Source organism: Cephus cinctus, unplaced genomic scaffold, assembly GCF_000341935.2.
Source record: "Cephus cinctus unplaced genomic scaffold, Ccin1 Ccin1_scaffold0255, whole genome shotgun sequence".
Lineage (NCBI taxonomy): Eukaryota > Metazoa > Arthropoda > Insecta > Hymenoptera > Cephidae > Cephus > Cephus cinctus.
Genome location: NW_014332968.1, coordinates 187,157 through 205,121, shown reverse-complemented (window position 1 = coordinate 205,121; position 17,965 = coordinate 187,157). Strand labels below are relative to the sequence as shown.

The 17,965-nt window shown below is 37.2% G+C and overlaps 1 protein-coding gene across 7 annotated transcripts in view; it reads left to right on the top strand.

Annotated features, from left to right (window-relative positions):
- The window catches only part of LOC107265923, a 199,863-nt gene that overhangs the window by 89,047 nt on the left and 92,851 nt on the right, over positions 1 to 17,965 (top strand). For all 7 annotated transcript variants that reach the window (XM_015735850.2, XM_015735851.2, XM_025083182.1 and 4 more), the window contains 2 exons: positions 11,064 to 11,211; positions 17,457 to 17,564. In XM_015735850.2, the coding sequence (XP_015591336.1) occupies positions 11,064 to 11,211; positions 17,457 to 17,564 (256 nt within the window). The remainder of the gene's footprint in view (positions 1 to 11,063; positions 11,212 to 17,456; positions 17,565 to 17,965) is intronic.

The window sequence follows — 17,965 nt, the reverse complement described above, 5'->3', positions numbered from 1 at the left end:
CCTGCTGCGCGGTGCAGAACCCTAACGCCGTTCAACAGAGATTCGTTACGTTCAGAAGTTATAACTTTCTTACTTCTTCGAAATTCATTTTAAAACTTTGGATTCATAATCTTGGGAAGTCGTACTAATATTTTCTGCAAAAAATTTTATTTTTTGAAAACTCTAATTGACCCCCCCCCCCTCAGACTGCTGTTCACCTATTCTACATAAGCACGTATGCGATCGTATACCAAGCATGAACGATGTTTTGAGTGGAGATGGAGACCGATCGACACTTGATAATGATCTCCACTCCAAGAATCGTCGATGTCCACAGTATAGTGAGTGCTGACGTCACAACTTGAGAATTCTACAAAATCGTTATTCTCCTCTATTTTCAATTAGATCATGAAAATATGTGCCAAACTATCCAAATCTGGCTCTGCTCAATTTAAGATTCAAGAGTTTTTTTTCCAGTAATAAGGTGTTAAAAGATTGCATGTATTATCAGACCGGTCACAATGCCATGGGGATCACCATGACGCCTATTTAATACTGGTCGCTGTTCTTTAAATTACAGGATAAGTGAATTTAGTGAAAGCTCAATCAGATTTCTTGCGATATGTGAATATTGCGTATCATCGGAATCTCTCGCTATTACTTTTGAGAGGATTCTCACCCATTGGCATTGCCAACACAATTCTTGGTGCCCGGTTTTTTTGCATATTTCTAATGTGTGGGGGAGATAGAGAGGCATTTGCATTTCATATAAAAGCGTCACAGTCATCATACAAATTTTTGCCATTGTTTTTTAAAATGTCTGTACAGGAACATTTTAATATTATAATAACGACCTTATTATCATTATTGGAAAATGAATTACCGGGATGCTGCCGTCTCATGTTGCCATGGCTACTGGAATACACCTTTCGAAATGGCATTAACTTAGAGGAATAAAATAATAATAAGTCCACAACGAAATAACCTGCCTATTAAAGCACTGCATAACGCGAGAGAGCAATATGAGATTGTATTCGCGTCAATTAGATTTTCTTAGCCGTTAATTAGGTCATTAGAATTCTTATCACTAGATACCACATTTGTCTTTCCCATTTGGATACAAAACGAAAGGAATTTAAAATAGTTCGAACTTTCTAATCTGTTATGTTGTTCACTAGCAAGCTTCGGTACTCCCAATCCATCATTGCGAATTTTAATAAATTCTTATGAATAATGGGTATTTAGGATTACATTGTTACGGACAACTGGAGCAAATTAGTTCTTGACCGTCAGGTGAAGGGCAGACATATAATCGATTTATAAATCATAAATGCAGATAACTTGGCTGGCCAGCTATCACACGGCACTTTATAATTAAAATCCGTCACATTGCAAATCGAACTCCAAAAAACGTTATTCCATTGCGTCCATTATGATTTAATTCATTGTCCGAACCAATATCCAATTACCAGGCTGTAACTCGCGCTTGTAACATTGGTTAATTTTCCGAAAATCACTGACGCGGCGACCTAACCAAATTAATTGAAGGCAATAATACTCAGCAACAAGATATTATTCAATTGGAAAACGAGGTCTTTTTATCATTTTGATACATATGAATTCACAAAATCTCTTTTGGAAAAACGAAAATAAATTTATTTAACTGAAAGAAATTGAAGATGGAGGATGAACGAACGAGGAACTATGTAAATTTGCGAATTGAGTTCCAGGGACGCGGGTTCACGTGGCCTTGCAGAGGGTTGATGCCTACAACGCAAATGGCTCCATAATACGTTAGACTTTTTTTCATGGCTCCGGCAGATGCTACTAAATACAGGCACATCCCGCGAAATAACAGTCAAGGTCCCTTTATTGCTATTGGGGGGTTCGGTTTTAATGGAGGTAATCATCCGTAAAAATATGCCAGCCAAATGAATTCCGACCATTAATTCATCGAAGCACACATGACTATGGTTACTCTGGTTTACACTCGGCTAATGGCTGCTGCTGCAGCTGCCACTAAGTCCAGATCAAAAACAGAGCATGTCAATATTAGACGCGTAGCTTTTGCGATGGACGGCTGTACTCAAATCATCTCCTCCCTTGTTCCTGCAGCGTTTAGCTCTGATCCTTTCAAGGAAACAGCAGGGGCATGGTGCTTCTCATCGTCGAGCGAATCATAGCATTTAAAGGAAACGTGCAGGATATCGAGAAAGAAGCATATTTTCGATACTCTGGGAATAAAACTCGTGCTTAGTTCGTAGCTACTATTCTTCCCCCATCTCCCCTTTCAGCATTGCGCCACGTATACCACCCATGTGAGCTCCAATTCTCTTTCCTTGTGTAACACTATAGGAATATCAAATTTCTCTGGTATCACTGTTCCTCGCTGGCTTCCACACCCCCTGTGTTATTCCCCCCTCCCCGCCCCCTACTCTTTTATTTCCCTATCTCTTCTATTATTTCTTAGGGCGTACAAGGTGCAACGATTTTTCCCTCAAATGAATCCTATCATCTAAAGCGTAGCTGAAATTAACATAGAAGGCTTCGTTTGAGAAACACAGATACTTAGCAATCTAGCCAGAATTTATTGTTTTTATTCCTTTTCAGGTAAATCGCATGGTTTGTGATGAAGTGTCTTACACAGTAGCCGAAGCAAAAAATATGATTATATGATTGTGTACGTGTGCTTGCGTGCCTCATAATGTCTATACCCAAAATTCAAGTGGAACCAGTAAACTGATCGGATTACTGCTAATTTAGACGTTTCATTTTCATGCAGCCTTACTTCGAGACAAACTAATGGACCCCATTTTTCCATCTTGTATTTTTAACCGTGCGATTAGTGCGTTTATTTACGTCTAAAACTTATTTTCTCATTTATTATAAACCGATGGGTTCAACGATTTGTGTATACGGATTTACGGAGCTTCACATACAAGCACATATGCGTGATCACATCAACTTTTTTTTTGTGAGGGTCACTGTATCTTCTCACATTTTTCATACAGTCGTAATTAACCATTTAAATGACTTAATACAAATATTTTTGTAATACTAGATTTGATCTTTAATGTAAAGACCCTCGAGAGGGGCGCAAAATAAAAGAGCAGCTATTTACTGGTAGTAATTTTACTTTGAAACTTAAGGGACCGTTGAACAATAGATTAGATACACGCACGTTTACCTCTACGTGTAATAAAAGGAATGGTGAATTTCAGGAGTGCTCGAACTTCCATAAGGTACATTACTTTGTAATACGAAAATAAAGAGGTTTGCTAGAATTTACGAATTTAACAACAAAATTTATAAAGAAGGCAATGCCATATGCTTTGAATCTATTTTCTTATTCGCACTCTCTATCGAGACAAATAAATGAATCTGAGCGAAAGTTAAATCAAGCTAAAATATAGTCCATATCATGCGTTTCATAATATATAATTCCGGCGTACATTAGGCCATTTAATTTAACCGATATTCGGGGTGTAATTCTATTGCACACATAGCACTGATCGAGTACCTGATTTGACTCGAATTATACTCGGTACAGAAATTGTTTATAAAATGCCGCTGAAAATTGTTTCGACTGTTTTGATATTTATCAAAATACATGACATATATAATTTATCTAATGGTAAAATTGTCTTATTTGACGTGCGCACTTCATCATTTCAGTTGTTTGGGTATAGCGAGGGTGACGTGGCGCTCAGGGCGCCGTCAATGGCTGCTTTGGTGGTATTCTGCGGCCGCCCCGCCGGGGTTAGTCGTCTTCTAACAAGGCCCTCCACTTGCACAACACGCGCGGCCGCAAGTCTAGGTTCTTCCCTGGGGTACGCAGGGGGATCGTTTCTCCGACCGCGGTTACCTGTTGAGACGAGACCGCGACCGTGGGTTCCCGGTGAGCTTCGCCAGGTGCCCCTATTAGAGAGGTCGGACGGTCCGACTGACAATGAGTCGAATGGCTCACGGGTAACACCCCGAGGGGGTTACACTCACGTAGCGTGACGTCCTTTTTTGCGCGCTTGATTCCCAGTGGTGCCTCCCTTACGTGACGTCCACTTCGGTGCGTCCTTGGTTTGGCGGAAGGTGGATTGGTCGCGGGGGGCTTGGAAAGGACGTTAGGTGGACAGGGGATAGATTTGGTGAGGTAGCAGACCGGTCGCTTGGTCCAGCCAAGAGAGAAATAGGAGCGTCAGCGCGGATCGAGCAGTGCGATGACACAGTCCTTACATCGGATCAAGCAGCGGGGCGATTAAGAGCCGTAGTCCAGATCGGTCAAAAGGGTTAGCGGGCACCCAGCACAGATCGAGCAGCGTAGGACTGGTGAGAAGAGCCGGTGGTTGACGAACGGACGAAGTCGATATTAGTTGACGATGTGCTTATATCGACAAGCAGCCGCTGGTTTACCTATACCCGCCTCACTGTTGCCTGCTCCCAACTGGCTTTTACAAAAAACTACTTTATTGTTCAATTATTATTCATTAACTGTTTAATGAACGTTTATCAGTAATTATTATAGGTGATAATTGACCGTTATTAACAAATTGTTATTTAAAAAATATTTTCTTTATTTCAATCATTATTCATCACTTGTAAACTATTGTAAACGTAAGAAAGTATAGTGATACCTTACATGTGCTTTATACATTCAACAACATTATGAGAATCCCCACAATTTTGCGACGGTAATCACGCCATAATTAAAACATTCGATTTCCGTATAAAATAACTGAGCGTGTTTTTATTTTTATCACATCAGTACCAATCATATAAGCGCATATAGTCATGACGTGTTTGTTCTCTTTTTAACTTTAAATAAAGAAGCAAACAGTATATCTTCTAAGATGTGAGCAGTAATCCACAGTGTTCTAGGTTCGAACCCCCACCAATGATAAAAAAACTCACACGTTTTTTCAGGAATTAAGAAGGTCCTGTCGATGCATACTAGTCAACTAATCAACTATCGAATCAATTCCATAAATCGATTAAAACAACTTTCTACGACTTTCTACGAAATTATTCACCTTAAGTATAGACATTTGTTTGTAGATTGTTATCTTTGTGAAATTAACTCAATTGTACAAATATATTTAAAAATCATACTCTCATTTGACTTTTATTTATTTGTTTATTGAGTCTCTCCCGGTGAATCGATGGAGATCCGGCAATTGAATTTGCAATTACTTTTTGAAACACCCGGTGTGATCACTTTTCTATGGTATATATCGAATCTTGAAGAATTCACGAATCCGTAGTATATCATTTTTTGCTTCAAAATTCACTTGAAATATGTCAGTTTCTTATCCAAAGTCGAAATTTAATCTTTGTAACCTTTGAGTCCATATACATATGTATAAAGTTTCGTTTTTAATATTACTTTTCTTAACATTTTCGTCGGTGACCGACCTTCAAATTTTGCAATTGAGTTCAGAATTGTTTAATTTATAACCTATATAAGTTTCAGACGTGAAAATTCAAGTAGGTAGTTTCGACAGGACCTCCTTAATAAATATCAATTTTAAAGAATAAGTCTCGTATATCCAATTAAAAGTGCAAGATGAAATCGATTGAATAAACGTGTAAAGTAATATTTTTTAATCAATTTTATTGATTGGTTTAGTAGTGGCCTAATTTGGAAGCCTTATAGGCCCCAACAAGGAAATCTAGAAAGGCTCCATAAATCGAAACGTGACCAGCCTAGTAGGTCTATGCTTAGATATTTCTTCAAATAGAATTGGAGGAAAACTAAAAGGGGCCGAAAAAACCTGAACTAAATTTCTGCTCGGAATCTGCGTGATTCTGAATTCATCCATGCACTTTCAGAATACCGGAACCAATGCAGGCTCATCTAAATCAAGAACGCGTGATCAATACTTCGTATATGGTCTTCATTTAAAATACGTTAGGGTCGTCTGATCAGGCAAGCTGTATCGATGTGAGATGAGGTCCGGATTGGACTGATATCAGGCGAGTCTATTTAGGCATACCTTATAGCGTCAATAACCTGACGGAAATAAATTTGTAGTAAGTTTTATGAGAGAATTAGATTCACTTTTACTATGTACCTGTTCTAATAACGCGGGACTATACTCACATTAGAGATGAATCTAATATTCAGTGTAGAATATTTTACGATAAAGTAACACAAGGTCTAAAAAAAATTACTATGTTTCATAATGAACCTTCAAACACGATATACTAAATCTTATTACATGATACATACCAGTTAATGCATTGTAACATAGTTCATTTTAATGAGTATTGTTAGTTTTAAACTATAAAAAGGATTTCGTTCGAGATCAAAGTTACTATGTATACAGTAAAAATTTGTTATTTTTGCTTATTTCAACTACTTGTTGGAATTAATTTGAATAAATTCCTTGTCAAATTGGTCGTTAATAATTATTAAGATATACCTTAATACAAATTAATCTTTATTTGCTCAACAGCAAAATAACAATCATCATACATAAACTGCGATCCCCAATCATAGGCCATTCGTATCCTCGGTAAACATATCCCATGTTAAAGTTTCGTTAAAAAGAAAACGGTTGCAAGATTAAGTTTATTAAATTGAACAGTTCAATTTTATTGTTAAGATCATAAGAAACATCAAGAAATTTATTGAGAATTTTTTAACATAATAAAGTTATGCAATATGTTACGGAAATGAGTGACCCATGTGCGGGGTTACAGAGTTTTGAAAACAACGGTGAGGGTCTCGAGATAAAATTGTTGCTGAATACTATTCACTCGTCAAGAAATGGTGAAGATCTACATTCCGTGTAAAAGACTCCAATCTTGAATAGCCGAAATCTCATCGTAAAATGCCATACAATGAAGTGATCTACGATTGATTAAAAAAACAAAATTGAACTATGGTCATTACACAACTAAACTATCAAAATTATACTATCAAAATTACTGTATGAAAATAGTAATATTTAGACAGGTCTAAAGTACTTTTTGTTTACATGTAAGTTCACGATTTCCCTCCAGAAAACTTTTACAGGAACATGCTGAAAACTATCACAAACATATTAAATACGACTGTTTCCATGGCATATTTGTTATTATTTCAGAGTTAAATTTATTTTCATATTTTACTTATTTTTTTACTAAAAGAATAATTACTTGTTATCAGTGAAAGTAATAACTTACATAGTACAAATGAAACTAAAGTTTAGCAAATTGTGGCAGAAATTTAGTCTGATCCCCGGTTACGATTGTGTCATAGTAAATTTTACATCAAATTTTTCTCTTAGCGCGCACTAATACCTTATTCGGTTCTGATTAACATTTAGTAGCCTAATTGTATTTTTGATCGAAAAGATATACCTTACTTTGCAAGAATTGTGGTCTTTCGCCAAAGAACTCACAGCGAAAGGAAAGGGCATTAGTTTAATAGTCCGATATTCTTGTGTGTCGCCATTAGGTAACGGACAACCAAGGCGGGGGTGGAGACGTCGGGGTAATAAGTTACAACGGAGTATTGCAACTTTGGAGCAATTTCGTTAAGTATAAAAGCACTAGCTTCAGAATACGGATGACTTTTGTAGGCATGAAAATGTGGTTCAATTCTGCATACGAACCGAATAGTGAGCTCGAAATGATTTAGTTATGATATCTATCTACCATATAGCTTTGGTATTTCGAGAAACTTGCCTGTGCGTTCATGTCGTGAAAGATCTATTTCTGGTCCATAGCAGATTCTTCTAAAGATCACCTCTCTTTTTATTTGCCGGTAGTGTCAAGACCGTGGTGATTGACAATCTCTCTTGCGACAATCCAGAGAAGGTGTTCGGTATCCTTGGTATGGAAACTTCATCGAGATGAAATATCGTACCGCATTAGTGCGGGATATAATATATGTATACCTATATAGGATATGGTGTAATATAAAATAAATCACAGATTAATTATAACTTAACGTAATTGATATCCTCAGTGTAGTAATTGTCGCGTGTGTGTGAATATACAAAAAAACTGATGGTATTACGCCCGGATAATAAAAAAAAAAAAAAAAAAAAAACGGGATTTTCTTCTCGGGAAGATTACCATTTCTTCGGCCCATTAATTGTTTCTGATTGTACCTTTTATGAGGAACAAAACAGTTCATAAAATCAAAACAATCCCATGTAGAAACTTCGGTACACTGTCGACTATCAGCAAACATTTGGCTACTGGCCCAAGGTTGACGTCCAAATATCGTCCATCAATGCCTGCCCAATGTAGCGCCAACTGTAAAAGAACCATTTCGCTAACGCTGAGCTAATAGTAAATTTCCAAAGTTAACTTACCGTCAATGTAATCTTAAATCACAGCTGCCCTATTTGTGACTCACAATTATGACAGCTTGAAACCAGTTGTTCATTTTCAATCGGAAAACAATTTTAACAAAAGCGCCATAGAGGGCAGAACATTTATGTTTATATGTTTAATATTTGGTTGATTTAATGGACAGCTTTGTCTTTCAAAACTATTACGAATTTTTTTATTCTATGTTGTGGCGATTATATTAGCCGATTGTCAGTCCGTTTTTTGCAAAAGTTATCATATCTTTTATCTTTATTTTTCTTCACATAGCTGAACGTGGATTATCTACCATTTTTAACTGATGATTGGTTACCATTTTTGAGTCAGCATCGATCAAATTAGGTCAATACTACTGGTTATATATAAACGAAAAAAGGTTGGTGTTGAAAATTCTTTTTTCAGGCAGTAATAGAATTGAAGCGATGTGCAAGCTAATTTCATTACAAGTTAGACAATTTTCATGTTTCCGCTATTTTTCTAAGAGATTAATCATATCGAAAAATTGCCGTAAAATTTGTATGGAAATATTACGAAGCTAAATGTATTCGAATTATGGTGATAGATTATATGGTACTTTCAATTACAATATATATAAGTCATGGTTGCACGCATCCGTAAGGTTGCTTGTGGCAATAGTAATTTTGATATTTGAAATACTTACTGTGATCCATTACTAGACAACTTCTTAACACAATGAACATTTATTTATTCATATAAACCAATAATTTCCTATTTCAAAGGGAAAAACTATATATAATAATTTTAAACAGAATAATCCAAATATTTACATACTTTTACTATGTATATGAAATATAATGGATTGAACATAAATTTGTTAAACAACTAAACTTTTATATGAGCAACAAATTTTATATCATTAAAAATTATATTAGACTTAATCTATTGATACTTTTTTAAATCTATTTTAGAAAGTTTCGATTTATATAAAGATTGACAACTGTAATTATTAATCGAAGTAACATTTCCAAATCAAACCGATGACACAGTGAGTAGAGTGTCGCACTCCTCACTTCGAGCATGCCGACAATCGCAGTTGCGAGTCCAACTTACAGTAGCACAAGCAGATGTATGTGTAACAGCCGTAAGTTACACACATGTAAACCAAAATAAAAAACTAACGGGTTATCTAAAAAATATCATTGGCAAGCGAGTTCCACAGAATAATGTAATACGGGAGTGGGTCACACCACTGATGGTCATCTATTTGAGGAGTAGCTACTTTGGGATCAGTTTTACGGATCAATTCACGTGGAACCTCGAGAATGTGGAAGAGGGTGTGATCGCTTGTGTGTCCAAGAATGCTTGAGGTGGAATTCACATGTACGTTAGTTTGATCGTTAGTTGCAACTGCTCACGAAAGCTCAACCTTAGATGAAAAAGTCTTTGTACATTAAAAATACAGACATTAGATGTTGAGCCCGCTAGTGTAAATTGCAATCTTAAAAACTCCATATCACGGAAACTGGAGCTGTTGGCGCAATAAGCCTTGTACACTATTTTGGTTGGCGTACGAAACATTGTCTATTTAGTAATTTAGATAGTGCTACGAAAGGGGAATTATTGGGTTTCCCTAATTCTGATCGAGTTATGGTCCAGACATCCAATCGTCGCCCCATTGGGGCTATAACGCTTTAGCCGCAGAACCCCTACTAGGATGAATAGATGTGTTTCTCATGAGGCTTCCTTATCAATATAATATTATATTATAGTTCAGAACTTCATTAAAATTGATTAGATTGTTAATATTCAATATATAAATCAAATATACGGATGGTGCAATTGTATAGCTCTGTAATTAAAACCAAATAGAAAAAAAAGGATTATAGTAGACAGAGATCTATTTATGTGTTGCGCTGCGAGCGGGATTCGAACCTACAATTAGCAGGATTCTCGAAACATGGAGTAATGATACTCTTTCGACTAAACCACCAACTATATTTGTAAAATATTACTTCAATTAAGAATTTGGATAATCAATATTTGTATATATCTGAATAGTATGTTTATTTCTATATTTTCTCTAGGAACATAATACGATATATGTATACCATTTATAAAATAAATATTTCAAGCAATGATAATTATGTTCAATATTATATTTCAACAATTAACAAAAATTAATAGAAATAAAATATTTTTATCAGATTAGGATAACATTGGAAAAATTATGTAATGCCAAAAAGTCCCTCGGTAACCAAGCTTGTGCAAAAAGTGTTCATTATTAAAATCTATAAAGATTCTTGAATGCATCCAATAATATGCCCCAATCCAATCTCAGTAAGGGCCCAGCTAAACATTCTCGTCAGTCAAGAAAATCAGGGTCTCCTCGCAGCAACATTAAAAAAACATACCTGAGAAAGTCCTACTTCAACCCTACTACAGCCTTCTTCGTATCAGGGGTACCCTAATTTCTACATAGGTACCGGAAACAATTTTAAGATCGAGAGGCTGCACAAACCGTAAGTTTGTCCTATTTCCGCCTCTCTTCTCATGTCATTTTCAACGTCAAAATCCACATGTAAGCACGCAGGCACCCACATACGTCAATACCTTCATTTTTGCCATGGGCAATTGCATAAGATACTTTCGTATATACATACATATAGTTATAAATGTGTTCTATTCATATAGTAATCGAATACTGTATAGCATATTTGTATATAAAGAGGTAATGATGGATGAACACCATATGCGAATGTGCAGAGATGAGAAGAAGTGTACTGAAGGTATTTCTGTTATTGTTGCAGAGGATGAAGATGAGTAAGGTGGGAAACCAGACAAATTCGCAGGATCCGCAGGCGGTAAATTCGCGAGTTTTTGTTGGGAATTTGAACACCTTTCAGTGCAGTAAGACGGATGTAGAACGTATGTTTCAGCGATATGGCCGTCTTGCCGGTGAGTAAATTTTTTTAATATTGTAGCGAACGAATTTGCCTTGCGATAGAACCGCTTGAACCATTTGGTCGCATTTTACGCATACGTAGTTGAAAAAAAAAAATTAATTTTATACTTCAAAACTGGAAATGCTCGACATTTGCAAGTCTTATTGTTCAATTTAAATGCTCATGATTTTTTTTCTATAAATTTGAATTCGATTGGTTAAGCAGTTCACTCAGTCATTGAGACACAGACACATAAGGCACTCAGCTTTTAGATCTTTGTGCATACACGGAGAAAAGAGTATAGTAATATTTACTATACAACCGAGTATTAGCGTTCAGAATGTGGGACACAAACCTTTACAGCGACGAGGCTCAAATGAAATTTAGTACTCGAATGCCATTTAATACTAACCAGCCTTCAAGCCATGCTACCTGTACATGAAATTTTATAAAGTTGTAAGTTTTTATTCTTGTACAAGATGAAAATTATAATTAGACAGTGTAGTAAAGTATCCAAAGTAGCACAGTAATCATTCCCATGCTAAACAAAAGATATGGCTATGTGAATTGCGAATGATTCGGGTGTCTTGTTGCGCGTGGAATTTTTCGTTGCCAAGACATTTGCCTTTTGTTTTGCCTTTAGAGTACGGTAACTCCGTAACTAACTCATTAATTTTAAGACGTCTTTTATTAAGTAATTCAATCATTTGTAGAAATTACTTTGAAAGATTAGATGAAAAATTATTTTATAACCAACGAACAAAGTTTTCCAATACGTAGGCAATTATTTCTACTTACCACTGCCATTACTTTTTGCTTTCGATCAATTTACACTTATTTATTTTAAACTACGGCGAGTAAGAAAATCATGTTCATACTTTTTGGTAATCGAAAACAAATTGTATGTGCAACGTATATACGACCTGCATCCGGAACCTAATTCATGTAAATGTAAATTTTAAATCAACAAGTTCAGTGATTCAGCCGCAAGTTTACTAATAAAAATTCGCGCCTGCAAGTAAAATATATAATATTTTTGTTTTGCGTATGCGTTTTATCGAAACCAAAAGTTATTGTTCCATCCACATCAGAAACTTGATATTACCTGTAATTGTTAGCCCGATTGATTTAACGGTTTTTTTGAAATTTTGCCCCCAAAAATGTGCGTTTACACAACAGCAAGCAGTCCTTGCTTTGGATAGCGAATGCATAGGATGGTATTAGGTTCCGTGCGATCGTGTCTAAAGATGCTGAATAATTTTCCGGACGCCTAAGTGCCTTCCGTTGATTATTCGTTTATATAATTTTCAAATATTTAGTTTAATATCGCTTTGCCGATTTGGGTCAAGCAACTTGAACGGTTGTATTCTGGTTATCGTTTAGAATAGTATTCAACCCGGTTCATTTCTGTAGATTTCACTATCGTCCTCATAATCCTTCTATACTCCTACTATATCTCCAAACATTTCTTTTCATGGGGTGATTCATCCAATAGCCACATAAAGAATTTTCGAGACTTTCTTATTTCATTGTACTACCTATAACTCCGCTGACATGACTCCGCTGAACGTCGCTTTAGCCTCTACCGAACGACGCTGACGGAGATAACGACGAACTGTCAATTAATTTCGGCTTGTGCGCGAACGTCGTCTCGTTAGCAGTAAGCGAAGCTACGAAAACATTAATTATGCTTCTATTTCCGTTTTCATGCCGAGAACTGGCAGCTGTCAAGTTCCTTGATCTGCAAAGACTTGGTCGAGTTTCCATGAGGCGCAATCCTCGAAACTATAGTTTATTTTCTAATTTTCTTTTGTTTCTGTATTTTTTTTTACTACAGTCGACTCTTTAACTCAACGCGACCGGGATCGGAATTCAGTGCTATTAGAGAGAGTGGTCTAGTAGAGAGCGTTCCTTACCACGGCCTACCATGCGCCATTTGAAAGACAGAAATTGGTTAGATTAGGTTATGGTTAGGTATAGGTTACACATAACGTCTTCCCCTCTTGTCCCTTGCTTACAGAGAGAATCGAGAAGAAAAGTACTACTGGAGAGAGTAATCTACGTTGCAAAGCTTACATTGAGTAGAAGGGAATAGATACATATATTTTATTATTTATTTTAAATATTATTTTTATTTAACAATTATTAAGGTATACCTTAATAATCTTTTATCTCTCTCTTACGCTCCCCCTTCATAACCTAATCTCTGACTGATACACTCGCATCAATAACGCCTTAAAAAATATCGCCAGTGCGAATATATTACCCATATAAATATGGGTAACCTGTTCTATTTATCGTTATTGGCATTTCAGCGAAGAATTCTTTCTGAAGTTGCTCATCTTCACGTGGAGTCTGAGTTTCCACATAGTTGACCAAAATAACTTTCAATGCAAAAATATTTTCTTTTCATTTGTCGGACCGACTTTTTGAAATCTTTATGATGGATTATTGATGCTAGGCGTACCTGTGCACGCTCACATCGAATACGTCGGTGTAAGCACTTGCACACGAAACAAAGTTTTAAGTGTCGCTCTTAAAGAGGAATCACGCGATATCTTCCATTCTAGGTGCATAGGTGCGTTGCGTGCTAGTATGCGTATCGGGAAGTGGACCGTTTATTTTGAAAGTGGTGTAAGTCCATTTTTGAAAAAATGAGATATCACGTAATTCCTGCTTAATTTAATGTAAATTTTTTATGTATAACTAGTCCGTGATTAATTTCTTAAAAAATTCCCATGTTTTGTACAATTTAAAATTGGTCGGTAAATGAAATTGCATAATCATCGATTATGAAAGTAGTGTAAGTCCAATTGACAGAGGTAGGTGGCTTAGCAGATGTTTGCCGATCAGTAGCCTGTTATTTTACATTTGTTTTATATTACGTGTCATATTGCGGTTAAAAAAAACCGATAAGAAAAAACACTAATGGAGAACAGGTAAATTGGTTGCAAATATGTTGGATGAGGTTTCTCAAAAGTGCACCATACACTATTTTATATAAAACATCGATGAAGGACAAAGAATTTAAAACTATAAATTTATTACCTACACGTCCTAGAAGACCGCTAAAATTTGAAAAAATCGCCCTGGCGCCTTTGTACCAAGATGCCAGGCCTATTACTTATGAAAAATATAAAGACATCAAGTATACATCAGTTTAGTAAAATACGCCTAAAACAAATTTATATAACCAAATTACATATTGATAAAACAGTAGAAACATTGCCAGACTTCATATAAATTGCCTAAATTTTTTAATTAACAGATATGTTAACATTTAATTTTCTCAAAACATGAGAAAATGGACTTACCCCACTTTCAAAATAAACGGTCCAAGCAATACATAATTTATCAATGGTCAACGTAACTATCCAATAACCACATATAATGATGTATGAGGAAACAATTTAAAGTTTATCGAAGATAAATCATTAATGGTAAATTAGAGCTCTGCTACATTAATATTAGCATGGGAGAGAATGAATAAATGAATAAATGAATATCATTATTAGGCGTTTTGGGATACATATCCCCGGAGAGGGGGGAAGGGAGATGAATGGTCGAAAAGGACTGAGAGGGAGAGAGATATTAAAATAAATAGTGCCAGATATCCATTGCTCTTTTCTTTCGTCTCGAGTGCATTCGTTTGGAACTCTAACTATAGTTATCAATAGTTCCTGCAGCTTCCAAGTACCAAGCAGGAAGATGCATATCAGGGCGGTTCGATCGTTAAGGAGTGCCGTACCCGCCTGAAAATTGGTGCTAAAAGGTGTGTGACAACTCCGTAGAGATTTAATTCACTCTACGATATAAATCTCGCGAGAACAATGCCGCGAAGGGAAATAAAGTTCCCTCAGTCTGTTGCTCGCTCGCTCTGTTGGTTCGTCGGTTTCTCGTTCGGTAGGCCGATGAGTTTTGTTTTCACCGCATAGACATTTTTATAGGAAGCTATCGGCGTGGTTATAGCTGGGCTAGCAAAGGTAGGGAAGTGGCTATATTTTCTCGAGAGACATAAATCTTGTAGTGCTATGTATTCTTCTCCTATGTGCAATAACTGGATGATGATAGTCATGGTGGTGTAGCAGCGGTGACACAGTGACGACACTAGTGGCCAGTCGCGTTTTCGCCTCTATCGTATTTACAGGTCTCACAGCGGAAATCTATTCACGCGTTTGCCGGGCTGCTGTGTTTCGTAACGCATGTATGCGGTGCCGGGAAAATGTACGCCAGGAGCGCAATAAATAATGCAGCTGGTTGTGTCTGTGGTAAAACAGCCACGGCTACGTCACTACACAACTAGAGACAACCATGTAGATGCACGACCGGGCAGGAGCAAAACTCCACTATTGCACAGTCCACACGAACATGTCGCGAAACGATGTGCGATGCTGCAGCAAACCATTCTCTCAATAATATTAAAAGTAAATACCACGCAAACAGCAATACCAGTCCTACCACTATTATCATCATCGCCATCACCGCGCGAAAGCTACCGCTGCTACCACCGCCCGGGTATATTACGAAATTGATTTTTGAATATACATATATCCGGTATGACGCGTCTTTCTGCGAATTAGTATCTCTTATAATGCTGCATCGATCACCCAGAGCGAGCGGCACAAAATTTTCAAGCTGTGCTGTGTTTTTTCTTAACACAGAAAGCGCCAACGTAATTAATAGCTAGTAGTTACTTGAGGGGTCGTAGCTATACTAGGCTCGTCACGCAGTACAGGAAGCTGCACACAAAAAATGAAAGTGTGCGGTTGCAAAACGTCGATAGTAAGAGGTAGTAAAGGAGAAAATGGCAGGCAATGTGGGTGACGCGGAAGCGCAGCAGGCCGAAGTTCCTCGTAAAGCTAGACTGCCTGATTCTTAAAGCCCTTTTGAATTCATAAACTGGGGTTATGGTGGAAATAATCGTGGACTAAGCAACGCCTTAACGCGTTAACAAAAAAAAAGATTACATAGCAGCTGTGCTAATTACCAACCGTTAATTTAATTGCTTGCATCCATACTCTACTCTCGCTTACTCGGGGGGTATACTTTTCGCCTTCTCCTTTATCTGTTATTCGCCAAAATTCTTTTTTGCACTTTTTTTTCATCGCGTATCATATATCCTATATGACGTATCACAACCCACATCCTCAATGTGATACGTCAAAGCTATCGGCAAGGATGCAGCTTCTCTTGGTGCAATAGAGTCGTCTGGATCGCGCTCTATCTTTTGAATCATTCATGAGCATCGCGGGACGGAAGGAGAAGCTTAAACTTAAAGGTTGGTCGACCGGGTGACTGGACGGCTAGCTGGCAAGTTCCATCCTTATTGTTAGTTGGAATGGTTGACTTATAGTCTATACCGAAGTCATGTATATATCTGCACTGTATTAGCGGAAGGAGGATAGGTATACCTACCAAAGGAAAAAAGAAGCCATTTCTTCTTTCCTCTATTTTTCAGTTCCGCCATCTCTTGGCTTGTACTCGGTGCTCCAGCTACTCAGTTATTTTTCACTCCCTTAACCATGTATTTATTTCCTTCGTATTTTCTACTTTGCCCTGTACGGTTGTCCCTACGATTTCTCTGTGTTCCCAAGCGGGTCCCGAGGAAAACCTCCATTCTCTGGTTATTCCCGCTTATCCCATTTTCTTCCTTTTACTCTTACTCGACTCTTTTTACTGTCCTTTTTTTGTCGTTTCTCTTTTTCTCCTCACTCGCTTTCCTCCTTCTCTTGTCCCAAGGCAACACCCTTTCTACAGCGACAGTCGCGTGGAAGGCTGCTAGATTAGTGCCGGACGCTCACTGAATCCACCAAGCGACGTCGCGCGTCGCCTCCTCACTTCGTCTGGCTACGCTGCCAGCGACTGCGAACTGCCGATAAACAGCTTACTTTCTTTCTTTCTCAATGAAGCCTCAGGACAATAAGCACCGCACAAAGAGACCGCGTACTTTAATTATGCTAGAATGACTGAATTCAACCACGAATTCAAAACCGAATCAAGCTCTGTTTAAGGATTCGTCGAAAACGTACTATTATCCGTTTTTAATTGCAATATACCACCCCATAAGTAAATATTTTTCTGCTTAGTTAAAAACTCAGCTCTCTTTGATAATCTAAATAGGAACATTAAAGTCTGTGAAATCCCCAACACTCATCCTATTTATGCCTTGAAATTCTTTTTTAGCATGGCAATAAGTTCACTGCTTCAGATATCTAGATTTCTTTGTTCAAAGTGGGTGCTGATTTTTCTCATTTTCAGGAATCTCCATGCACAAGGGATATGCCTTCGTTCAATTCACGAATCCCTTCGATGCTCGTAGTGCTTGCCTTGGGGAAGATGGCCGTACTGTTCTCGGCCAGATTCTTGGTAAGTCTTATTAATTATTCTTTTCATATAGCCTTTCTCTGATGCAATCTATCCGCTCTTCCGTCAGTTCGTCCCTTTTTTCATTTGTTTCTCATCCTGAAGTTATCATTAACACGTTTTGACAGTTGTGCCGTTTATTTAGTTAGCATTCGGATTAATCTTCGCTTCCTAACAATGAAAAACGATGATTGCCTGCTCCGGAAGGGCGGTTCTAAAGTGGCGAAAACTTTCTGTGAACGGAATGATGTAATATGTGTACTGTGAAATTGTCCGGTGTGATATAATATGGCATGATGTACGATATAGTATAGTGAACTATATTCTTACGTAAAGTGCGCGCAGTCCAAGAGATAGATAGAGAGAGAATTAATGAATGAATATCTATGTTTATAGCGCGCTCT